Below are 18,218 nucleotides of genomic sequence, written 5' to 3' on the forward strand. Positions count from 1 at the left end.
ACTAAACTCCTGATAGTTAAAAGTAATGACACTGTGGAATGTTCATCCTCCCTGCAATCTTTCATAATTCATTAATGCAGCTTTGAAGAGTGGTGTGAGGAGGTTCAAACCTTCCCTCATTGATTCTTAGTAATACTTACAACTTTGAAACAGTTCCTAAGAAGAGAGTGGGGTTCTTGAAAAAACACTTTACAAACGTTTTGCTTAGCTGTGATGGAACACGGTTTCACCTTCTTCTGTACATAGCTGCAGTGACTGCTCACCTGAGAAAATAGGACTAGTCAATGAATAAACACGTTTTTTAAAGCATTAATGCACTGTAAAGCCCTTCATTTACATTGGGAGATATCACTGCAAGCACTATAGATGAAGGCTTGTTAGACTTTTTTTTTTTTAAACACTGCTCTGAATAATAGTTTATTGTTTCATTAATATTAGGATGTGCCATGCACTCTTTATAAATGAAACAAAGACTGTATTGTCTTATAAATATTACAGGTTACAAACATTGTTTCCTTTTCCTATTGATTTTTGTGATTCATTAAGGATTTTTTTGTATAGCTGCTGAAACAAGTTGTTGGCTCGCTGTCTTTTTTAATCTATCATTTATAAGGTTATTAAAAGTAGTGCTTTTATTAGGTCCTTTTATAGAGAGAAAACAGTTACTCGGATTCTTTCTGACCACTGCACTTATTAACAAGAGTATTTATAAAGTTTTAAGAGAAAATAATCACAAATGGAAAGTAGCAGCAATGACAAACATTTCTGCACAATGAGATGTGGGTGGATTTTCTTGATGCTTGGTTCAGGTCCAAACACAAAGTGGTGATATGCAACATCAACAAAATAAAAAATGAGCAGCATTCAAATCACTGCAGCTTATGCCATGATTTGTTTGGCATAAACATTGCAAATGCACATTTGTGCATCAGATCAGTACGCCATGTGGTCAGGTTCTACTATCTCCTTAAGGAGAGAATTGTAATGTGACAATTTAGCCTCCCAAACAATTCTTTTTCTATGCAGGCATTCAATTGCATGGCTCCTGGCCTGGAAAGTCTCCTGTGGCCTCATGTGCTGCTCCTTTCCTCGCTACGGTTCCTGGGAGAGTTCTGCAGTTCAGGGCTCTCCTGGGAACCGCAGTGAGGAAAGGAGCAGAACACCAGCAGCTCCTCCGGCATTGCTCTGCTGTCCCCAGCCCTGTCCCCCAGCAGGGCTGCTGTACAGACCCCAGAGAGACGCAGCTGCGGGGAAGGGCTGGGTGGTAGAACCACGGCAGAAGAGCTGCTGGCATTCTGCTCTTTTCCCCGCTGTGGCTCCTGGGAGAACCCTAAACTGCAGGGCTCTCCTGGGAATTGCAGTCAGGAAAGGAGCAGAACGTGGGGCCACCAGGCAGCCCCACACCAGCAGTTCCTCTAGTGCAGCTGTATCACCCCCAGCCCTATCCTCCTGTGGAGCTGCTTTACAGACAAAGGAGACCCCGTGTGGAAGGGCTGGGGTGATATAGCTGTGCCAGAGAAGCTGCCGCCATGGGGCCGCCCAGTGGCCCCATGTTCTGCTCCTCCTGTGTCTTTGCAGTACATCATACTAGCTATAAATATCGTGCTGGTATGGCATACCATACCGCACCATATCACCCTACTTGCACTGCTGGACAGACGTAAGCTCCATTTCTCTGTCACAGCTAAATACATCGTCCAGCAGGTTATTTCCACTGTATTGTCTCATCCTACCCCTTTAAAAAAAGTCTGTAATAGTTAGAATGAATTCCTGACTTGGCATATTTGTATTCCTGGCCATTGCTTTAATGATGTATAACAATGGTACATTATCAGCAAGTCAATCTTTTTATTACTTTTTCTGAACGGGATAGGAGACAAACTGACTGCAAGCAGCACACAGAGTTCAGCTAAAGTCATCTATAGATTCTTCTTGGCGGTGTTCAGCACTCCAAAGATGCTGTGTGGCATACAAATAAAATGTAGCAATCAATAGTATAAGCAGAGTCATTATGACATCAACCACTTCAAAAGGTCATGCATGCCTCCATAGCTTATTTATGGTATTACAAAAAGTTTCTTTTATATTGTGTTAAATTAATTATTTTTACCAACTCAGGTTGCCCAGGTGCTTTTGCATTGGGTGCTAATATGTATTCTTAAATAAATTAAATAATAATAAATAAGTAGTTTATTTTAACAATACACCTCTGTCCGTTCCACCAAGATTCTGGCCATATTACCCATATAAGTGTACTCTGCACACTCATTAGAATCCATCTGATTCTCCAATAGCAGAGCAGAAGTAAGATATCTTGAACCCTTCTGCTATTTAGGGAGGAGTTCAGAAGCCCTGAATTGAGTTAGATTGTTGCAGTGGTTCTGGGTGTGGAATTAGGTCATGGTCTTGCAAGTGAAGAGAAAGGGAAGAGCCACAAAGTCTCAGTGGCATCATCTGCGTTGGATGTTTTTTTGAGTAAGTTCTTTAGTAACTGATGTGGAATGGCCACAGAGGAGTTAATACCAACCAGAGTTGGTGCTCTCGAAGGCAAACAACTTGGCCAGGCACTGCAAGCTGAATTTTCCTTTCTCTGCGTTAGTCCTGTAGTACAGCTTATGAGCTCTGTTCATTTTTCCTGGAGAGAATGCTATCAAATCTATATTAACTAGTCGCAGTCTTGGCTTGACTAGCTATAGGCCTCATTTAACTGCACACCTGGGTCCATTTTAGAATTGGGTGCATGTGGTTGTAGTGGCTGAAAACACATTCAGTGAAATTGTCTGTGCAAACAATCAATGTGATGTTACCTGGTCATAACTGATGCATTTATTTGCTTAAACTTTCCAAGAAAATTCACCTTCAGGCAGAAACCAAGCATGGAAACTTTCAGCCCAGGGGAAAGATTCCAAAATTTCCATGCATGGTTTCTGCCTGAAGGTGAATTTTCTTGAAAATTTTAAGCACTTAAATGTGGTTTTCCCCCAAATAAATCTAGGGTGAATATTTTGGTCCACATTTCCAGTATTCTGTGGCTAACTCATGGGTTCCTGCACATTTTCACTGTATGGTTTTAACCTCTTCAGTAAAACAGAAGTTCTCTGTCACATATGTATGGTACAGGTGGCCCTTTGTGTTCCAAGTGCCATATGTGATCTCAAAAGACAGATATCTTGCAACAGTGCTTTCTGATAGCAGTGAGATAGCCAGCATACCTGCCAGCTCCGTGTGAATTCCTGCACACTACCAGTGTAAGAGTGATTGGGAAACATCCATTCATTTCCAGCTTCGTTATCATTGGTACCAAAAAGACCAGCTGATACACCTGGAACCAAATGAAAACAGAGGAAGATAAAAACAGAGCCACGGGAGAATTCTGGTTTTAAAAGTCACCTCTGGCCTTTTACTATCCTGCCTAATGGAGCTTAGGTGTAATGCAGAGGTAATGAGTTTGGGTTCCAGAAGGATAGTATCCCTTGGCAGAGTAACAGGTTGATGGAGCTACCATGTGTTAACTTTTCACTCTGCCCTCCTGCCAGAGAAAGGAGCTGCCATGACAGAAGACGTATGTCTATAAAGATACAGGGTGGCGCATTGTAAAGTTTGGGATGGTGCATTTCATGAGTGGTGAAGCCATGAGTGGGGTATGTTAACCACACCAAAAGAATTAAGGTTTTGTACCACACATTCATATGCTCTGTTATATCTGACATATTAGACAGCAACTCTCAGACTGGCTTGTGGAGGTGGACTGGCTGGTCACAGGTCACCTCAAGCTGCTATACTCCATTAAAAGACTGGAAAATTATAATAATTCTATGTAAACACTTGCTGCTGTTACTATAGGAACATATTACATGTCTCATCACATTCACTGGCAGTGTCTTGTGCCATCTCCAGGGCTTGAGGGAAAGGCTGATGCAAGACAGCCTGTATTCTGAAACCTGAGGTTTCTAGAATTCAGAGAAACAAATTTGAAGCAGAAGGGAATGGCTATGCTGAATGTTTAGTACTTACCATGATGCCATCCATCCAAGGTAACAGTACAGAGATCATAGTGAAAGTCACAGGAGACAGAAATTCCATTTTCATTCAATACTTCTATTCTGTTAGCTTCTTTTCTCATGGTGATGCCGTTCTTTTCAAGGGAGTGATCCAGACTGAGGCAGTTCTCTTCCATCAGGGAAAAATTGTACATCTTGTATGTCTATTTTAAGATGATGATAAAAATGTTCAGGGTAACTAACTTAGGATGGACCTTGCAAGGTGCTGATTCCCCTGAACTCCCCAATGAAGTTGTACTTTCAAATATGTGGAACATAACTTATGTTAGAAATGGCAACTCCTGGTTACTGGGTCAGCTCAGTTTGCACTTTTGAAAATGGATGATGCCATTTATGCACAGCCCCATGTGGAGGATAGTGTGGAGCTCCTGAGGGAGCAGTGAAGCACAAAGCCCCTCAGGTGGACACAAGGAGTGAGGTACAGCTTGTTTCTCCAAGCACAGGTGCTGTAGTTCTTCCTGGCTTACATGGGCCATGCAAGAGTTGGGGAAAGATACCTTGAGCCTTCCCCATCCCATGTATCCACATATGGGCCAGGCAGAATGTGGTCCAGGATTGATGGTATTAGTTTCTCTTATTGAGGGCTATTCCCTTTTGCTGATATATTAGTGGGATTTTCCTATCCTTGCATTAACTTATGTGAGTCACTGTATGCTAAGTCTGAAGTGCAGATAAATTCAGGCTTTGGCTTCTTTGTCAAAGTGCAGTGATTTCAGTCTGGCATATTCTCTCCTGGAAAGGAATGAAGTTTGAATCTCCCCTCCTACCTTCAGTCCTGGGTAAATATCAATGGTAGTCTGGTTCATCTCCACGTGAAATGATCTTAAACCACTACTCTCCTGGTTCAGCACTATGGTAAAGGTATTGTGAACAAAATCCTTGGCAAGAAGCACACTGCACTTTGATGTCAGATCATATATTCTTCCATCAAAAGTCCTAAAATGCTTGTTGCCCATCAGCACAGCATGATCTAGAGGATGATATTGCAAAAGCAATGTCATTGTGTTGTTCACAGAGCTCAGTGGGTGGCACTTATTAACTGCTTGCCAGAATCAGAATACCACCTTTGGCTATGTGTTCTCTGGAAAACTTTCTAAGATAGCCATCAGCATAAATTCTAAAGCAGTTACAAATTGTCCCCTATCAGCAAATTCTCCAGCAGGAAAAATGCATCAGTTTCCTTATAATTATATACCATGCTGGATCCCAGTGTCCCGGAACTTTGGGAAGTATGAAGACAGGATCCAAAGTTTACACTTGAGCCCATCTCGGTTTACAATTTTACTGCTAAATATACATATTCTTATCCAGGAAGCAGGAATAAATATGAGGGGTGTGCCTCAAACAGAGGAAGGCCAGCAAAATCAGAGATAAGACTGGGACTTTCACAGGTGCTGAGGATTCAACTCCAACTGCAGTCAGTGGAAACTGTGGGTGCACAGCATCTCGGAAAATCTTACATCAGAAGCATCCTTTTAAAGCCTTCCATTCTGGCCAGGTATTGGAGCCAATGAAGCATGAGACACACTGTCCAAAAACTACTGTTTCTGGAAGATATGTTGTCTAGTAATTGTTGGTCAGATGTTCAGTGAGGATTGCTCCTATCAGCAATACTCCCTATCTAATGCAGTCTCTGAAGTGTCTGCAGAGCCATCTTGTGCACTCCGAAGTTAACAGGAGTTATGTCATTGACTTCAATGAAATCAGGATCAGGCCCTCAATATGAGACCCAGATATTACCTCAGCCAAAATGCATGCTCTGAGAGCTCATCACAATGGGATGTAGGTAAGATACAGATATAGTCTTCCTGTTCACTCCCCATTTCTCAACATAGTGATGTTATAACACAGCTTTTTTGTACGGTATGTAATTTAAAAAATAAGAAAAATTCTCATGGAAATTTGCTGGAGTTGAAAGCTCACAAAAATGGCTTATTTACTGGTAGGTGACTGTTACTCCACCAAAATATCAGTCTACATAAAATACTATAAAATGCCATCCATTGAAATATGGTGTTAATTAACAATCCTCTCTAGTTATGCAAAATTCTGTCCGGAGTTCAGAGGGGACTGGGACCAGCTGAGAAATATATTAGAACTGTCAAGGAACTTACATTCAAAGGGACTCTCCATCATCCTCTGTTTGATTCTATAATACTCAGCTACTGGGTTGATGTTGTAGAGGTCCCAGAGGGGCCTCATTAGCTTTTCTTCAATGAGGTAGTTAGTGATGTTTGCCAGGTCCACAGAGTGGTCTCCTTTAGGCAGCATTGGTAGTTTCACTGCCACTGAACAGTTCCTGTGGGACACAAATGATTCATTCGTGTTGTTACTGGTGTTAAATTGATTCAATGCAGTTAATGTATCAAATGTTATAAAATGGGAACAAAAAGTGCTGCTTAAGACTGAGTGTACCAGAGTTATTCTATTTGTTGGTGGATATTTATTCTCCGAAGTGGAAAAAGCGGGCCATGATAGTAGATGATAACGTACATTGTCACTGTTAACTGGTATAAAGGGTGTCCAAGGATAGTTGCTTGGTTCTGTTCCCTAATAATGTAACTTGATGTGAAAAAAATATGTAAATATCTGTTTAGAAGACTCTACTGCAGGAATACCCATTGTTACCTGGCTGAAAAACTGTACAGGTTTGATAAAGGCTTTCGGATCTTGCTCACAGCTCTGGAAAACTTGGCTTCTGCCCACCTCAGCATCTGGTGTGTTGCCTAGTGGGGAACCAGAACAGCACATTATAAAATCAACCGTGACATTTCTTGGACCAGCCAGAACATTGCCTTGATATCAAAAGACGATTCACAAACACTCAATCATCCCTCACATTTGTCACTTGCCTGACAGCATGTCATCCTGTTATTTAGAGATAGCTTGTGAATGAGAAGTTAGCCATATTGATATCAGAGAGAAATACAGCCTTCCTATGAGGATCTCATTTAACATGTACCAACACTTCAATGAGTTGATGTGCTACAGTTGCTACTACAGATGATTGAGATCTTTGTTATATGCATTGGTTCTGCAGCACAGACAGCCTTCTTTAAATAGTTTTAGGTATATCTTACCTCTGAAGGTCCCCAAAGCTATTTACAAACTGTAGACTGACAGGAATTACACAGGTAGCTCTGGGGTGGGAAGACAGTAACTGTGTGGACAACAAGCACAGTGCTAGTGGTGTCATTGTGGCCAAAGACACCAGAGTGACACACCCTCTAATATGAAACATGTCACTGAGATACCAGGCCACTTTTTCAAAAGTAGCAAACAGCCATACCCATATATTAGCGGTATATGCACAAAGCAGGAAGGGGGAAATCTACCTGTGCAATTTGCATACACAAAAATGTTGCTTAAAATTTTAGGTGCAATTTCAGTAGCTAGTTTGAGGGCAGGTTGAGAAATATGGCCCTTGATGTTCACACAGAGCAGGCAAAACCTTGAATTTTATTAAGATCTCATGTGAACAGCCCCAAAACAGAAAGGGATCCAATGATGGCATCTACCTTGAAAAGATTCAAGGTAAATCAGCCTGAGTGGGACCTGAACCAGACCTGTATATATGGAGATACTCTTGATATTTCAAAGCTGATGCTTAGACTTGTAAGCTATCCCCTCTAACCCATATAAAAATGAAGCATTGTTTTATACTAACCATATCCAAGCCTGTTTTCATGGCTCTTAATGTCACCTGGATTGGTTCCATTAACCATACATCCTTTACAATACTGGGCACAAAATCCTGGATTTTCTTCATATATGCCTCTGTTTTCTCTTGCCAAACTTCATCCAGTGGCTTCAAAGTCACATCATAGTAGGCATCCTTCAGTGTTGCTAATGGCTCTGAAACAAGTGTGAAACTGACCTTAGCAAATAGATTTTAAAGTGGTCCCCAGCTGTACCTCAGGACAAAATCTTCACTGCCCCAGCACAGGTGGAGGGTGGGAGTGCAAGAGAGAGAAAAGGGGATCTTTCCCTGCACAGGAGATGGGAGCTTCAGTCCTTAATCTTCTCTGCAGGACAGGCTATTGAAAACAGGTATGGCCCTGGTCTGCCTTTCCAGCATCCAGCAGCAGACACTGAGATGGTGGGGAGTGCATGCTGCTTTTTCAAATCCACTGTAAGGAATGTTACATAACATGCTTTCCTCGGGCTCCCTCAGTCTGTTCCTATCTGTGCTGCATGGGCAGAATGCCTCAGCGCCTGGCTGCTCTATCACTGCAGGCTTCCCTCCCACCTCGCCACCCTCCAAGGAGGAGCAAGGGGACAATTTGGTTATTATAACCGAAAGCATAAATACACATTGAACTTGAGTCCAAGGACTAAGTCCTGGTATTGGCAATAGGGGGACAGATCACATTCCGTGACTTGGGTAGAAGTTTTCTCTTGTGCCATGATGGAGACAGCTGATAATCACAGATGAATACAATTCACTTGATTTTCCTCTATTAGTTTGACTGCAAATGTCGTCCATCGGAAACATCATGCAAATTGCTAGCAATGGAATGGCCTGGCAGCATACTACCCATAGAACAGGTACAGTGCCCAGAATCTAGCTAACACAAGTTCCAACAGGCTAGTCCTCAAGTTAATGGTCCTTTGGTTTAAATGCTAGGGGTGGGGGTGGCATTTTCAGCATGTGCTCCTTCACTGAGGAATCCACTGCCAGTCTTAGGCCTTGTCTACACTACAGGGGGAGATAGATCTAAGTGACAACGATCTGTATAAATAACGTAGCTGAAGTTGATGTACTTAGATCCACTTATCACGGGGTCCACACTATGCTATGTCGATGGGAGATGCTCTCCCATCAACTCCCCTTGTGCGTCTCATTCAGGGGGAGTACAGGAGTCGATGGGAGAGCAATCTGTGGGTGATTTAGTGGGTCTAGACCTGCTAAATCAACTGCCAATGCATCAGTCGCCACACATCTTTCCCCCGGTAAGTGGGGCACTGTGACAACTGGAGAAATGATCTGTGTAAATATGGATCCAGTGGAGTTTGTATAGATATTTATAAATAACCTATCACAGCCCAGAGTCTAGATCAGCGCTTTTTCATAGATCAAAATAAAACCTATTCAGCATCTTAATTATTCAGTTTTCTAGCCCCTGCTTATTTCCTGCACGGACTTCACCCTGTGCAGAATACCCCCGTGCTTTAGATGGTTCTGCTTACTTTGCAGTTCATTTTGCATTTGTTGGACAGTGTCTTGAATTTTTTCCAAGTAAAGTGGGAGGTTATTCCTCAAGGTTTGCCTGATTCCACTCTGCTTCCACATCTGAGTGACAGCTTTCCCCCCATTTTGGAGGATTCCAGCAACCTCTTGGGAGGCTTTCAAAGGCCAACCAGCTGCTTCATACAGGAAATCAATTTGCTGCACCTGCAGTGGGCCCCAAACAAGAAGAAATGTAGACATATGCAGTGATTTTTAGCAAACTTTTGGAGCCTGTTTTCCTATGACAGTAATCAGTGCTTTGGAGCTGACTACCATGTCTTTATCAGCAAATCTCACAACTTTCCCATAATGCTTTTGTGATGAATGTGGGAATTTTCTGTACTATTTGTATGCATTAGCTGTATGACTCTGTACCCATCAGCTTCGCATCACTACCTATGGGGAGCAGAATTGGTTTTCTCCTTAGGCATGGGAGATCAGATTAGGTATGTGAGGCATACAGCCACTAGAACTGTCTGGGCTGGAATCAACACATTTGACTGGAAGACCCTACAGAAACAATAGGAACTCCAGTGACCAAAAATTACCACTTAGCTGCAGAGGCAGCTGCGGATGTGAACACAGCATGGCTGTGTCTGGAGAACAAGCCAAGAGGTATCAGGTGTCTGCATTAAGAGGAACAGGGTACACAGAGCACTCCTGGAACTAGGAGACAAAGGAGACAAAGCAGGCAAGCATGGGCTCAGGGAAAGTACAGCATGGTAACACCCTGGCTTCCACCAATAGGAACCATATCCTAAGCCTGACCCTCTCATGCTAACCCAAAGACTTTGAGATTCTGCATGCCAGGTGACTAATACGTTGTTAGCTCCTATTGAAGAGGCTGCTGGGTGTAACTGCAGATATATAGAGTAGTGCACCCTGAAGGTGTAAAGAACAAGCCTCCCACAGGAATGTGGCCTGTCTGGGCTCACTGTAGGGAGTCACAGAGAGAGACAGGGATTGCTGGTGCCCAAGGCCCAGTTTCAGACTTGTGGGGGCTGTGGGCCTGCCCCTGTGGAACTATGGGGACCTTTGGGGTCTGGCATGCTAAAGGGATCACTCCAAAAGGACTGGCTACAGGCTGGCACGTAGATCAGAGCCTGTGAATCTGTGACAATTTTGTATCTTTCTTACCAGATTCCTATAGAAAAGGGCTACCTGATTTATTGAAAACCAAAGGTAGGTTTATAGTACCTTTCAGGATCTGGTCCTAAGTGCCCATAATTCAACTAAAGCCTCTGGGAGCTGAGGTGGGTCAATATTCCTTAGGGTTTGTTACAAAGACATGGAACCTTTATAAGGCTGGAGTGTGCTTTTCCTTTATATGAACAGCAGTGTCCACAAAGGATGAACCATTTAATAGTTCAAATTAAACAAAACAAGAGTTAATACAATGATGTTTAATTTGTATTAATGACTGTGACCAAAAGCACCAAAAGACCTGTATTCACACCATACATACAATTGTCATAATCTTTGTACAAAATATACCTTGTGAGATATCATTTGAAAACTAATAATTCACTGACCAATAATATGATGGTGAAATGCAGGCAGCAAAATTATATGTAAAGTTATAATTCCCCCATATAACACTGTTAGCATATATTCAAACTCATGTAGCCCTGACTAGGCAGAAGTTGTTAAACAGTCTGTCCTAAACAAAGGCAAGTGTGTTTACCTCAGTTTACATATAAGTAGTAAACAGAGTCCCTGAGACAGCAAGAGAGGGTAAATCAGTTTTGCAAAGATAAAGGAAAAGCTGATGCCTCTAGCCGGGTGTCATCGATGTTGACTGTAAATCACCAGCCAAGTAGCCATTCTTTGGCAGTGAAGGGAGGGCAGGAACAGATTGATCTGAATTTTAACAAATAAGATGGAACATCTTTCACCACGAGCCTCCATGTCTCAGTCTTCATAGCGGGAAGGAACTTTATCTTGGGGTAACCCTCAGGAAAATGCATTTCAAAGGTGGACTGGACTACAAAAGTGAGGGGCAAAACCACCCCAGGTAGTCTGTGTCTCTTGTTTCTCTTTCTCTCCCCCACTGAAGAAGACAAAGGGATCAGCCTGTTGACTTTGGAAGGGATCCTGACATGAAAATTTGCTGGAAACACGTGGCAAGGATTTTACCTTGAATCAAGAGTAGTTTAAGTTTTAGCTACTAGAAAATGTTCTCTCTTTATTTCTCTTGTAACCATTTTTTACTTTAATACTTTGTACTTGCACTCACTTAAAATCTCTCTCTTCGTAATTAAATGAATTTGTTTTGTTTTTATTCAAAACTAATCCAGTGTTGTGTTCAAACTGAACTGTTTGGGTAACTCCAGTTAAAGGAGCAAGCTGCTGGATATTGTCCCCTTACAGGGGCAGTGGACCTCTAATATCTGAACTGCCCAGGAGAGGACTAGACTGCGCAGAACACAAATTTTTGGGACAATTTGGGACTGGGAGTGAGTTGGGATCACCCTGCAAGTAGTAACCAAGGCTGGTGGAAGCCAGAGTGTGAATGACAGGCTGCTGGGATCAGAGCTGTTGATCCAGAACTGCAGCTATACACAGACCCTCAGTCTGTTACCTACATGCTGTTAGGCTGTTTGTGAGCTAACTAGCTTTGGAGCTACACCAGCAAAGCATTGAGAGACACCCAAGGTTGCAGGGCAGGTGGTGAGACAACCCCTCACTGGTCTGGACTGCACCCCACAATGACTCCTTCCCAGAGAATAGCAAGGATGGTTCTTGCACAGAATTTCACGGTGCTCTTGGGTATACCACATGACAGAATGGGACCATCCTGTATTAGGTGATTTAGCCATTTCTAAGATGTTAATCTTTAAGCCAACTGGTCGTGTTCATTACTTACTGATCTCCTGAATTTCAAAACAGATTCATCAAACTTCTTGATCTTCTCCATGAGTTTGGCTTTAAGGTGGGACCCAATTTCGTTAAGTTTATTCTGTGAAAATATGAAATATCAGGATTTTATGATTTAGGAACCACTTGTGCTGGGCCAAAATCAATAAGAGTCTAATCAAACTCCAGCAGAGCCCCCTGGTTGTTGAACTTCCAGTGGGGAAACAAGCTGCACATTGCTCCAAAAGGGTGCAGCCTGGGCTAGAAAGGGGAACAGGAGATATTTGCTGACTCCACAGCTCTCTGAAGATTCTCCTTCTTGCAGCACTCCTAGGGAGCCCTGGTGAGAGTTCAGAGTCTTGGGAACTGAACTAGGATTCAGGAAACCTGGGTTCTATTTCTGCTGGATGACATTGGGAAATTGCTTCCCTCTCCCCTTTTGTCTGTCTCTTCTGTTTATACTATCAGCTCTTTGGGGGCAGGGTCTGACTCTTACTATGTTTGTACCTAGCACAAAGAGGCCCCAGCTGAGATCAGGGCCCCTAGATGCTATTGTGATACATATAATCTCCACCCCTCCCCCAATGGATAGCACACAGGAGGCTGCAGCAGAAACCCTACCCGCCCTCCACGGGAGTGAATCTTGCAATGCAAGGGGCCTTGCCAGTGCAGTAAGGCATGTTTTCCATATCTCTGCCGAATCTGGCCCACTATCTTCTTACAGTAACATTGTCACACATGATCTATACTCTCTCTGTGGTCTGAGCACAGAGTTCTGTAGGATTTTTATGCGGTGACAGCATCCTTACTGTCTAGCTCTAGGTGAGAGTTGATCTTTTCAACCCCACTTTTTGCAAGACCCACCCAAATGTTGATTCATCCCAGATATAAAAATGGTAGCATAATATACATTGTTATCAGGGGAGAATCCCAAACACCTCTAATGTGCCATGTTATTGGATACAATCCATAAATGAAACCCATCTGGAGGATGTTCCACTAATTTGATGAGGTAAGACAGAGATGGGCAAACTACAGCCCGTGAGCAAACTATGGCCTGCGGGACCATCCTGCCTGGCCCCCAAGCTCCTGGCCCAGGAGGCTAGCCCTAGTCCCTCCTCCACAGCTCCCCTTCCCCCGCAGCCTCAGCTCACTCTGCCACTGGTGCAATGCTGTGGGCGGCAGGGCTGCGAGCTCCTAGGGCAGTGCAACTGCAGAGCCTGGCCTAACCCCGTCTCTGTGCTGCGCGGTGGCGGCGCAGTCCAGTTCCAGCCGGGTGATGCGGCTGTGGTGCCACCAGCCACTGGTGCTCCAGGCAGCGCAGTAAGAGGGCACAGAGCAGGAGGGGTTGGATAGAGGGCAGGGGAGTTCGGGGTGGTGGTGTGGATAGGGGTCGGGGGGAACAGGGGGTTGAATAGGGGTCCTTGGGGGGCAGTCAGGAATGAGGGGGGGTTGGATGGGATGGCAGAGGGAAGTCAGGGGCAGGGATTCCAGAGGCAGTCAGAGGACAGGGAGAAGGGATGGTTGGATGGGTTAGGAGTCCCAGGAAGGCTGTCAGGAATGAGAGGAGGGGTTGGACAGGGTGGCAGGGATCCAGGGGTGGTCAGGGGACAGGGAGCAGGGGTGTGTGGATGGGGAAGGGGTCCCCGGGGGGGCATCAGGGAACAGAGGGGGCAGATAGGAGGTGGGGGCTAGGCCACAACCCCCTCCCCTAACCAGCTCTCCATACAATTTACGAAACCTGATGTGGCCCTCATGCCAGAAAGTTTTCCCATCCCTGGGTTAAGAAAATATTCTGTAGCTCAAAATGCAGCACTACTATCAACTGCTGCTAAAGGCATCTCACCTCAACTTTAACTACTGGATCTCCACAACCATGAGCCACCAAACTCAAGCTCTGGTTAACAGCAGTGAGGATCAATTGTCCCATCCTTTCTTGCCTTATGCCATTAACACTGAGATAAGCATTAATGGTAGCCATCTGTTGTCCATCAGTACATGCAGTGAGCTCTACTCCTTCCTCCAAGGCCCCTGGGAGAGTAAAAGGAGATATACATTTGCCCAGACAACCTTGCCAGGCATTGGTGTTTTAAAGCCAGCTTTATAATTAATTGAATAGAGTGGTATTTATGCAATAGCTAGAGGGGTTATGTCCTTGCAGAGAGAAGCAAGGACTAACTAGGAGAAATGTTAAATCAGCTTCATTATTAGGATTTCTCCCGTTGTGTAACTTGTATCTACTATACACAAAAAGCGTGCAGGCTTTTTGAAGCATTGGATTAATATAATAAGCTGGTGACATTCTTCTCAGATCTCCATAATGAGTCTTGTGCTCTCCCTTGGACTTCCACAGGCTTTCACTGCTGGAGACTAATTCAAATCCTGCAGAGGTCACAAATGAAAATGTGTTGGGCAGTCTAATCACTCATTCACCCCGCCAGAAATGACTATATGCAGTAGTTCCACACACTGAGCCATTTCTGTGCAAGAGAATCCCAAGAAGGGAGAACTGAGGTGTTGCATGGCTTTTGCCGGCATTTCTCACAGCCGCTACATATACAGGTTCTGAGTCAAGCCATTGCTATCAGCCATTGATTTGAAAATTAAACCCCATGTAGGCAAGGGGAGGATCAGTCACTCAAGATAGCTTTTCAACTACATCACCATCTATTCAAATCCAGACTTGGTTGGGAGTTATTCACAAGTCACTACCACACAGCCTATATGAAATGAGTTGTTGGCCTCAGTACACAGGGTCCATATAGTGAAAAACTATCATCATAATTGGCACCTTTGTTAATAGGCTCAACTCCTCAGATTGAATGGCAACGAAAACTGAACTGAGCTGGCACTTTTTCCTCTCCTGTGTGTGCAATGCAACTGGCTGTCAATCGCAGCTTATTTTTAACAATTGTAGCCCTTATATACTTACCCTTTACATAGCCCATGTAATACTGATGACACTCCTTTCCTTTAGAAGCAGTTACTTTTACTTTCTCTTTTGGATCAATATTTCCCTCCATCAAGACGTGGCTTTGAACAGCTGAGGAAGTAGCAGTTCCTGTCAGGCCTAGCCAAATATCCTCAGATGCTTTTAGCTGCATTCATAAGAAAAAAAAATACATTGATGCAGAGCCAAGGCAAAGAATAAATGAAGCAACATTCAGTGATGATGTCGGAATGCCAATGGATTCTACATAAGACTTGATGGCAATGGAGATATTTTTTCAATGCCTGTGTTGAAAAGTTCAAGCAATAGGATTATTGACTTGAGACAGAACAATCTGATAGCAAAGTGGAGTCAATCAATTACAGCATTGCACACTATGCCAGGCATGTGGATAATCTTTTAATGGTAGCAATGAAAGAAACACTGATCATCAGTTACTTGCTATGCTGCCAGCTTGTGCCACTCATTGACATGTGCGAGAGCATAAAGCTCATATGCATGAGTTGAGTCTCCCACCTTTAATGTCTCTTCTTTTGATATAGTTCTTTTAGAAGAACGTCCAAATCATTAAAATATTTGAAGTGGTAGCTAATGTTGCATGAAATAATAATGGTTAGCTATCTGTGTTCCTCCCCTAAACATGCTCAACACAAGTCAGGTGTTGACCTCAATGCTTTTCTCTTTCCCAGGAGTTCCTCTATCTTACTTGCTATCTACAAGTTAAAAGCGAGAAAGAAAGGTGTTTGCCTGACTGATGATCATAGTATCAGGCAGTTCTCCATCTCTCTTGTAGAGACCACTGTTGTTTTCTGGCAATGGACCCTTTGTTTCCCCATTAATATAATATGCTTGTTTTGGCTGAGATCCTGTTTTATGCTTCGTCAACTAGGGCAGCCACTTAAACTGCAGGTGCTGAATACAGTAGCAGGCTGTGGAGATCATTTTAAAAGCGTAACATACACTCCAGTAGAGGTACACTTACTGCATTTGTCACCAAAATCTGCAGCTGTCTAGTCTTGGTACTTTCTTTTCTCTTGTGGTCACACTGCATCTGCAGTGCATACTAACATGGTAAAGAGGGATACTACCAAAATTATGAAGCAAAATCCTTTTCGATTTTAAGCTTGCATTTTCCGTATTTTACTGTCATTTACTGCACTCGCACAGACTGGAAGCTAGATGGCAGTATGCCTTCAACAGAGAAAAAAAAGACACAATGCTATAAAGCCCTTATTTTAAAAGACTTCACAGATGTCCATGCCCAGCATTAAACTCACTTCAAATTCCATCAAATATTTCTTCACTTTAGCTGTGCTGTTATTCTTTAAGGCTATTGTGAGCACCCCATCATCTCTGACATCACCAGTATGGTGGAGTCTGCCTTCTGACTGCAGGATGACATCTCCTCTGTTGAGCTGATGCCTTCCAGAGAGAATAATTACCTGAACATGAAAAACGTCCCTATTTAGGCTTAGTTTTACTATGGAAATTAAGAAGAGTAAGAGAATCTGCAAGAGTTGCCACAGATCTTGGCATTCTCTCAGTCACACAGCAAAATGATGAACCGCACTTGTCATTTCAGAAACCAATGCCTCTTAAAACTTGCAGCTCCCTCTTACTCTATTGTGCCTCTAAATCTTTGTTATTTAACTACTGTACATTCAATGATCACTTATCTCTACAAGACTAGATGAATGGCTGAACTAAAATTGCACTTCTAATAAAACAAGTGAATTTCTTTCTGGTTTTGTACTGAACTACTGTAGCTGTCATTCTTGTAGATATCTATATACACACACACATATGAGCAGAAAATTTTTAAAGCAGAAGGATATATCAGATTTTAAAGTGACATGGTAAAGATAGGTCCAAACTTCAAAAATAGACAACCATCAAACTTTGAAAAAGTTTTACTGGGACCAAGATGAGAACCTATTTTTAACTGGGCCCAAACCAGAGGTGAAAGTAAGCTGGTATGGGCCGGCACTCCATACCGGTAAGAACCGCACCGGCCCATACCCAGCCGTGGCAGTGCTTTAATGTCCCTGCCCCTTTTGCCTCCCATGTTGGCGGCACTGCCGGTAGGGTCCCATACTGGCAGAGCTGCCGACAGGGGAGGAAAAAGGGGCAGGGACATTAAAGTGCTTTAAGGATGGTCCTTTGCTGTGGCAGCGCTTTAACATTTCTGCTTTAATGTTAAAGTGCTGCCACGGCAAAGGATCCTGAAGAGCTTTAATGTCCCTGCGCCTTTTGCCCTCCCTGCCCAGCCTCCAATGGGTGGGGGAGGAAAAGGGAGCAGTTGCATTTAAATCAACATGGGAGTCCTAGACAGCACAGGCCAGGGGGCCTGGAAGGCCTGCTTGGGGGATGCTGGCCCCCAAGCCTCACCCCTTCCGCCTGAGGCCCCACCCCTTCTGGGGGCCAGAAGGACCCCTCCGGCCAATACTGATAATTGTCCTGACTTACTTTCATCCCTGGCCCAAACCTGCTGTGCTTGCCAACAAGGGAAGCAGCTGGGAAGAGACCATATTTATTTTACAAATACAGACCTTAAGTATGCTGGTGAATATTGTGACGCTTTTAATATCTACAGGGAGCTCTGGATTCTAAGCATGAAAACAGGACAGAACACAGAAAGATGTCCAGTTTGGGTTGTAAACCAAAACAAACATCAAGCATGGGACCAAAGCTTGACCTCCAAATTCTACCACTAGCACCAGAGCCAGCAAAGGCTGGGAATGCTCTCAAGGCAATATAGCTAGGGCTGAAGGAGAGCCCGATATATTGCTCTCTGGTGACCTCTCTGACCAACTACTGGAACTGCACAGATGAGCTCTGGGAAAGGTGAGGGCCTTTGAGTGAGGGCATGGGAATGGAGTGACTGGCATTCTTAAGGGGGACTAGAGAATCTCTCCAAATGGGACATATATAAAAAAGTAATGAGAGTTTGGTGGTAACAGCTCTTTTTCCCCATCCCAGAATGCCATTCAATTTTTATTTATATTTTTCTAAATTCTAGAAACAAATATCTGGTGGTAATTTTTGTGGAACACTGAGGCTCAATGAAAATCAGTCATTTAACTTGCAAATACTTGTGAATTGCAGTAGGAGCAATATACTA

General features: G+C 43.5%; 1 protein-coding gene across 8 annotated transcripts in view; it reads right to left on the bottom strand.

Moving 5' to 3' along the window:
- LOC115658723 overlaps positions 1-18,218 on the bottom strand; it is a 196,434-nt gene that overhangs the window by 7,722 nt on the left and 170,494 nt on the right. For 5 of the 8 annotated variants that reach the window (XM_030578103.1, XM_030578104.1, XM_030578106.1 and 2 more), the window contains 12 exons: positions 16,375-16,539; positions 15,080-15,245; positions 13,994-14,178; positions 12,158-12,250; positions 9,252-9,456; positions 7,729-7,916; positions 6,690-6,787; positions 6,176-6,360; positions 4,829-5,031; positions 4,015-4,204; positions 3,213-3,322; positions 141-263 (listed from right to left, as the gene is read on the bottom strand). In XM_030578103.1, coding sequence (XP_030433963.1) covers positions 141-263; positions 3,213-3,322; positions 4,015-4,204; positions 4,829-5,031; positions 6,176-6,360; positions 6,690-6,787; positions 7,729-7,916; positions 9,252-9,456; positions 12,158-12,250; positions 13,994-14,178; positions 15,080-15,245; positions 16,375-16,539 — 1,911 coding nt within the window. Of the gene's footprint in view, positions 1-140; positions 264-3,212; positions 3,323-4,014; positions 4,205-4,828; positions 5,032-6,175; positions 6,361-6,689; positions 6,788-7,728; positions 7,917-9,251; positions 9,457-12,157; positions 12,251-13,993; positions 14,179-15,079; positions 15,246-16,205; positions 16,289-16,374; positions 16,540-18,218 lie in introns of those variants that run through there. The other 3 variants (XM_030578107.1, XM_030578108.1, XM_030578110.1) reach the window with 3 other exon arrangements.

Source organism: Gopherus evgoodei, chromosome 10 (assembly GCF_007399415.2).
Source record: "Gopherus evgoodei ecotype Sinaloan lineage chromosome 10, rGopEvg1_v1.p, whole genome shotgun sequence".
NCBI classification, from domain to species: domain Eukaryota; kingdom Metazoa; phylum Chordata; order Testudines; family Testudinidae; genus Gopherus; species Gopherus evgoodei.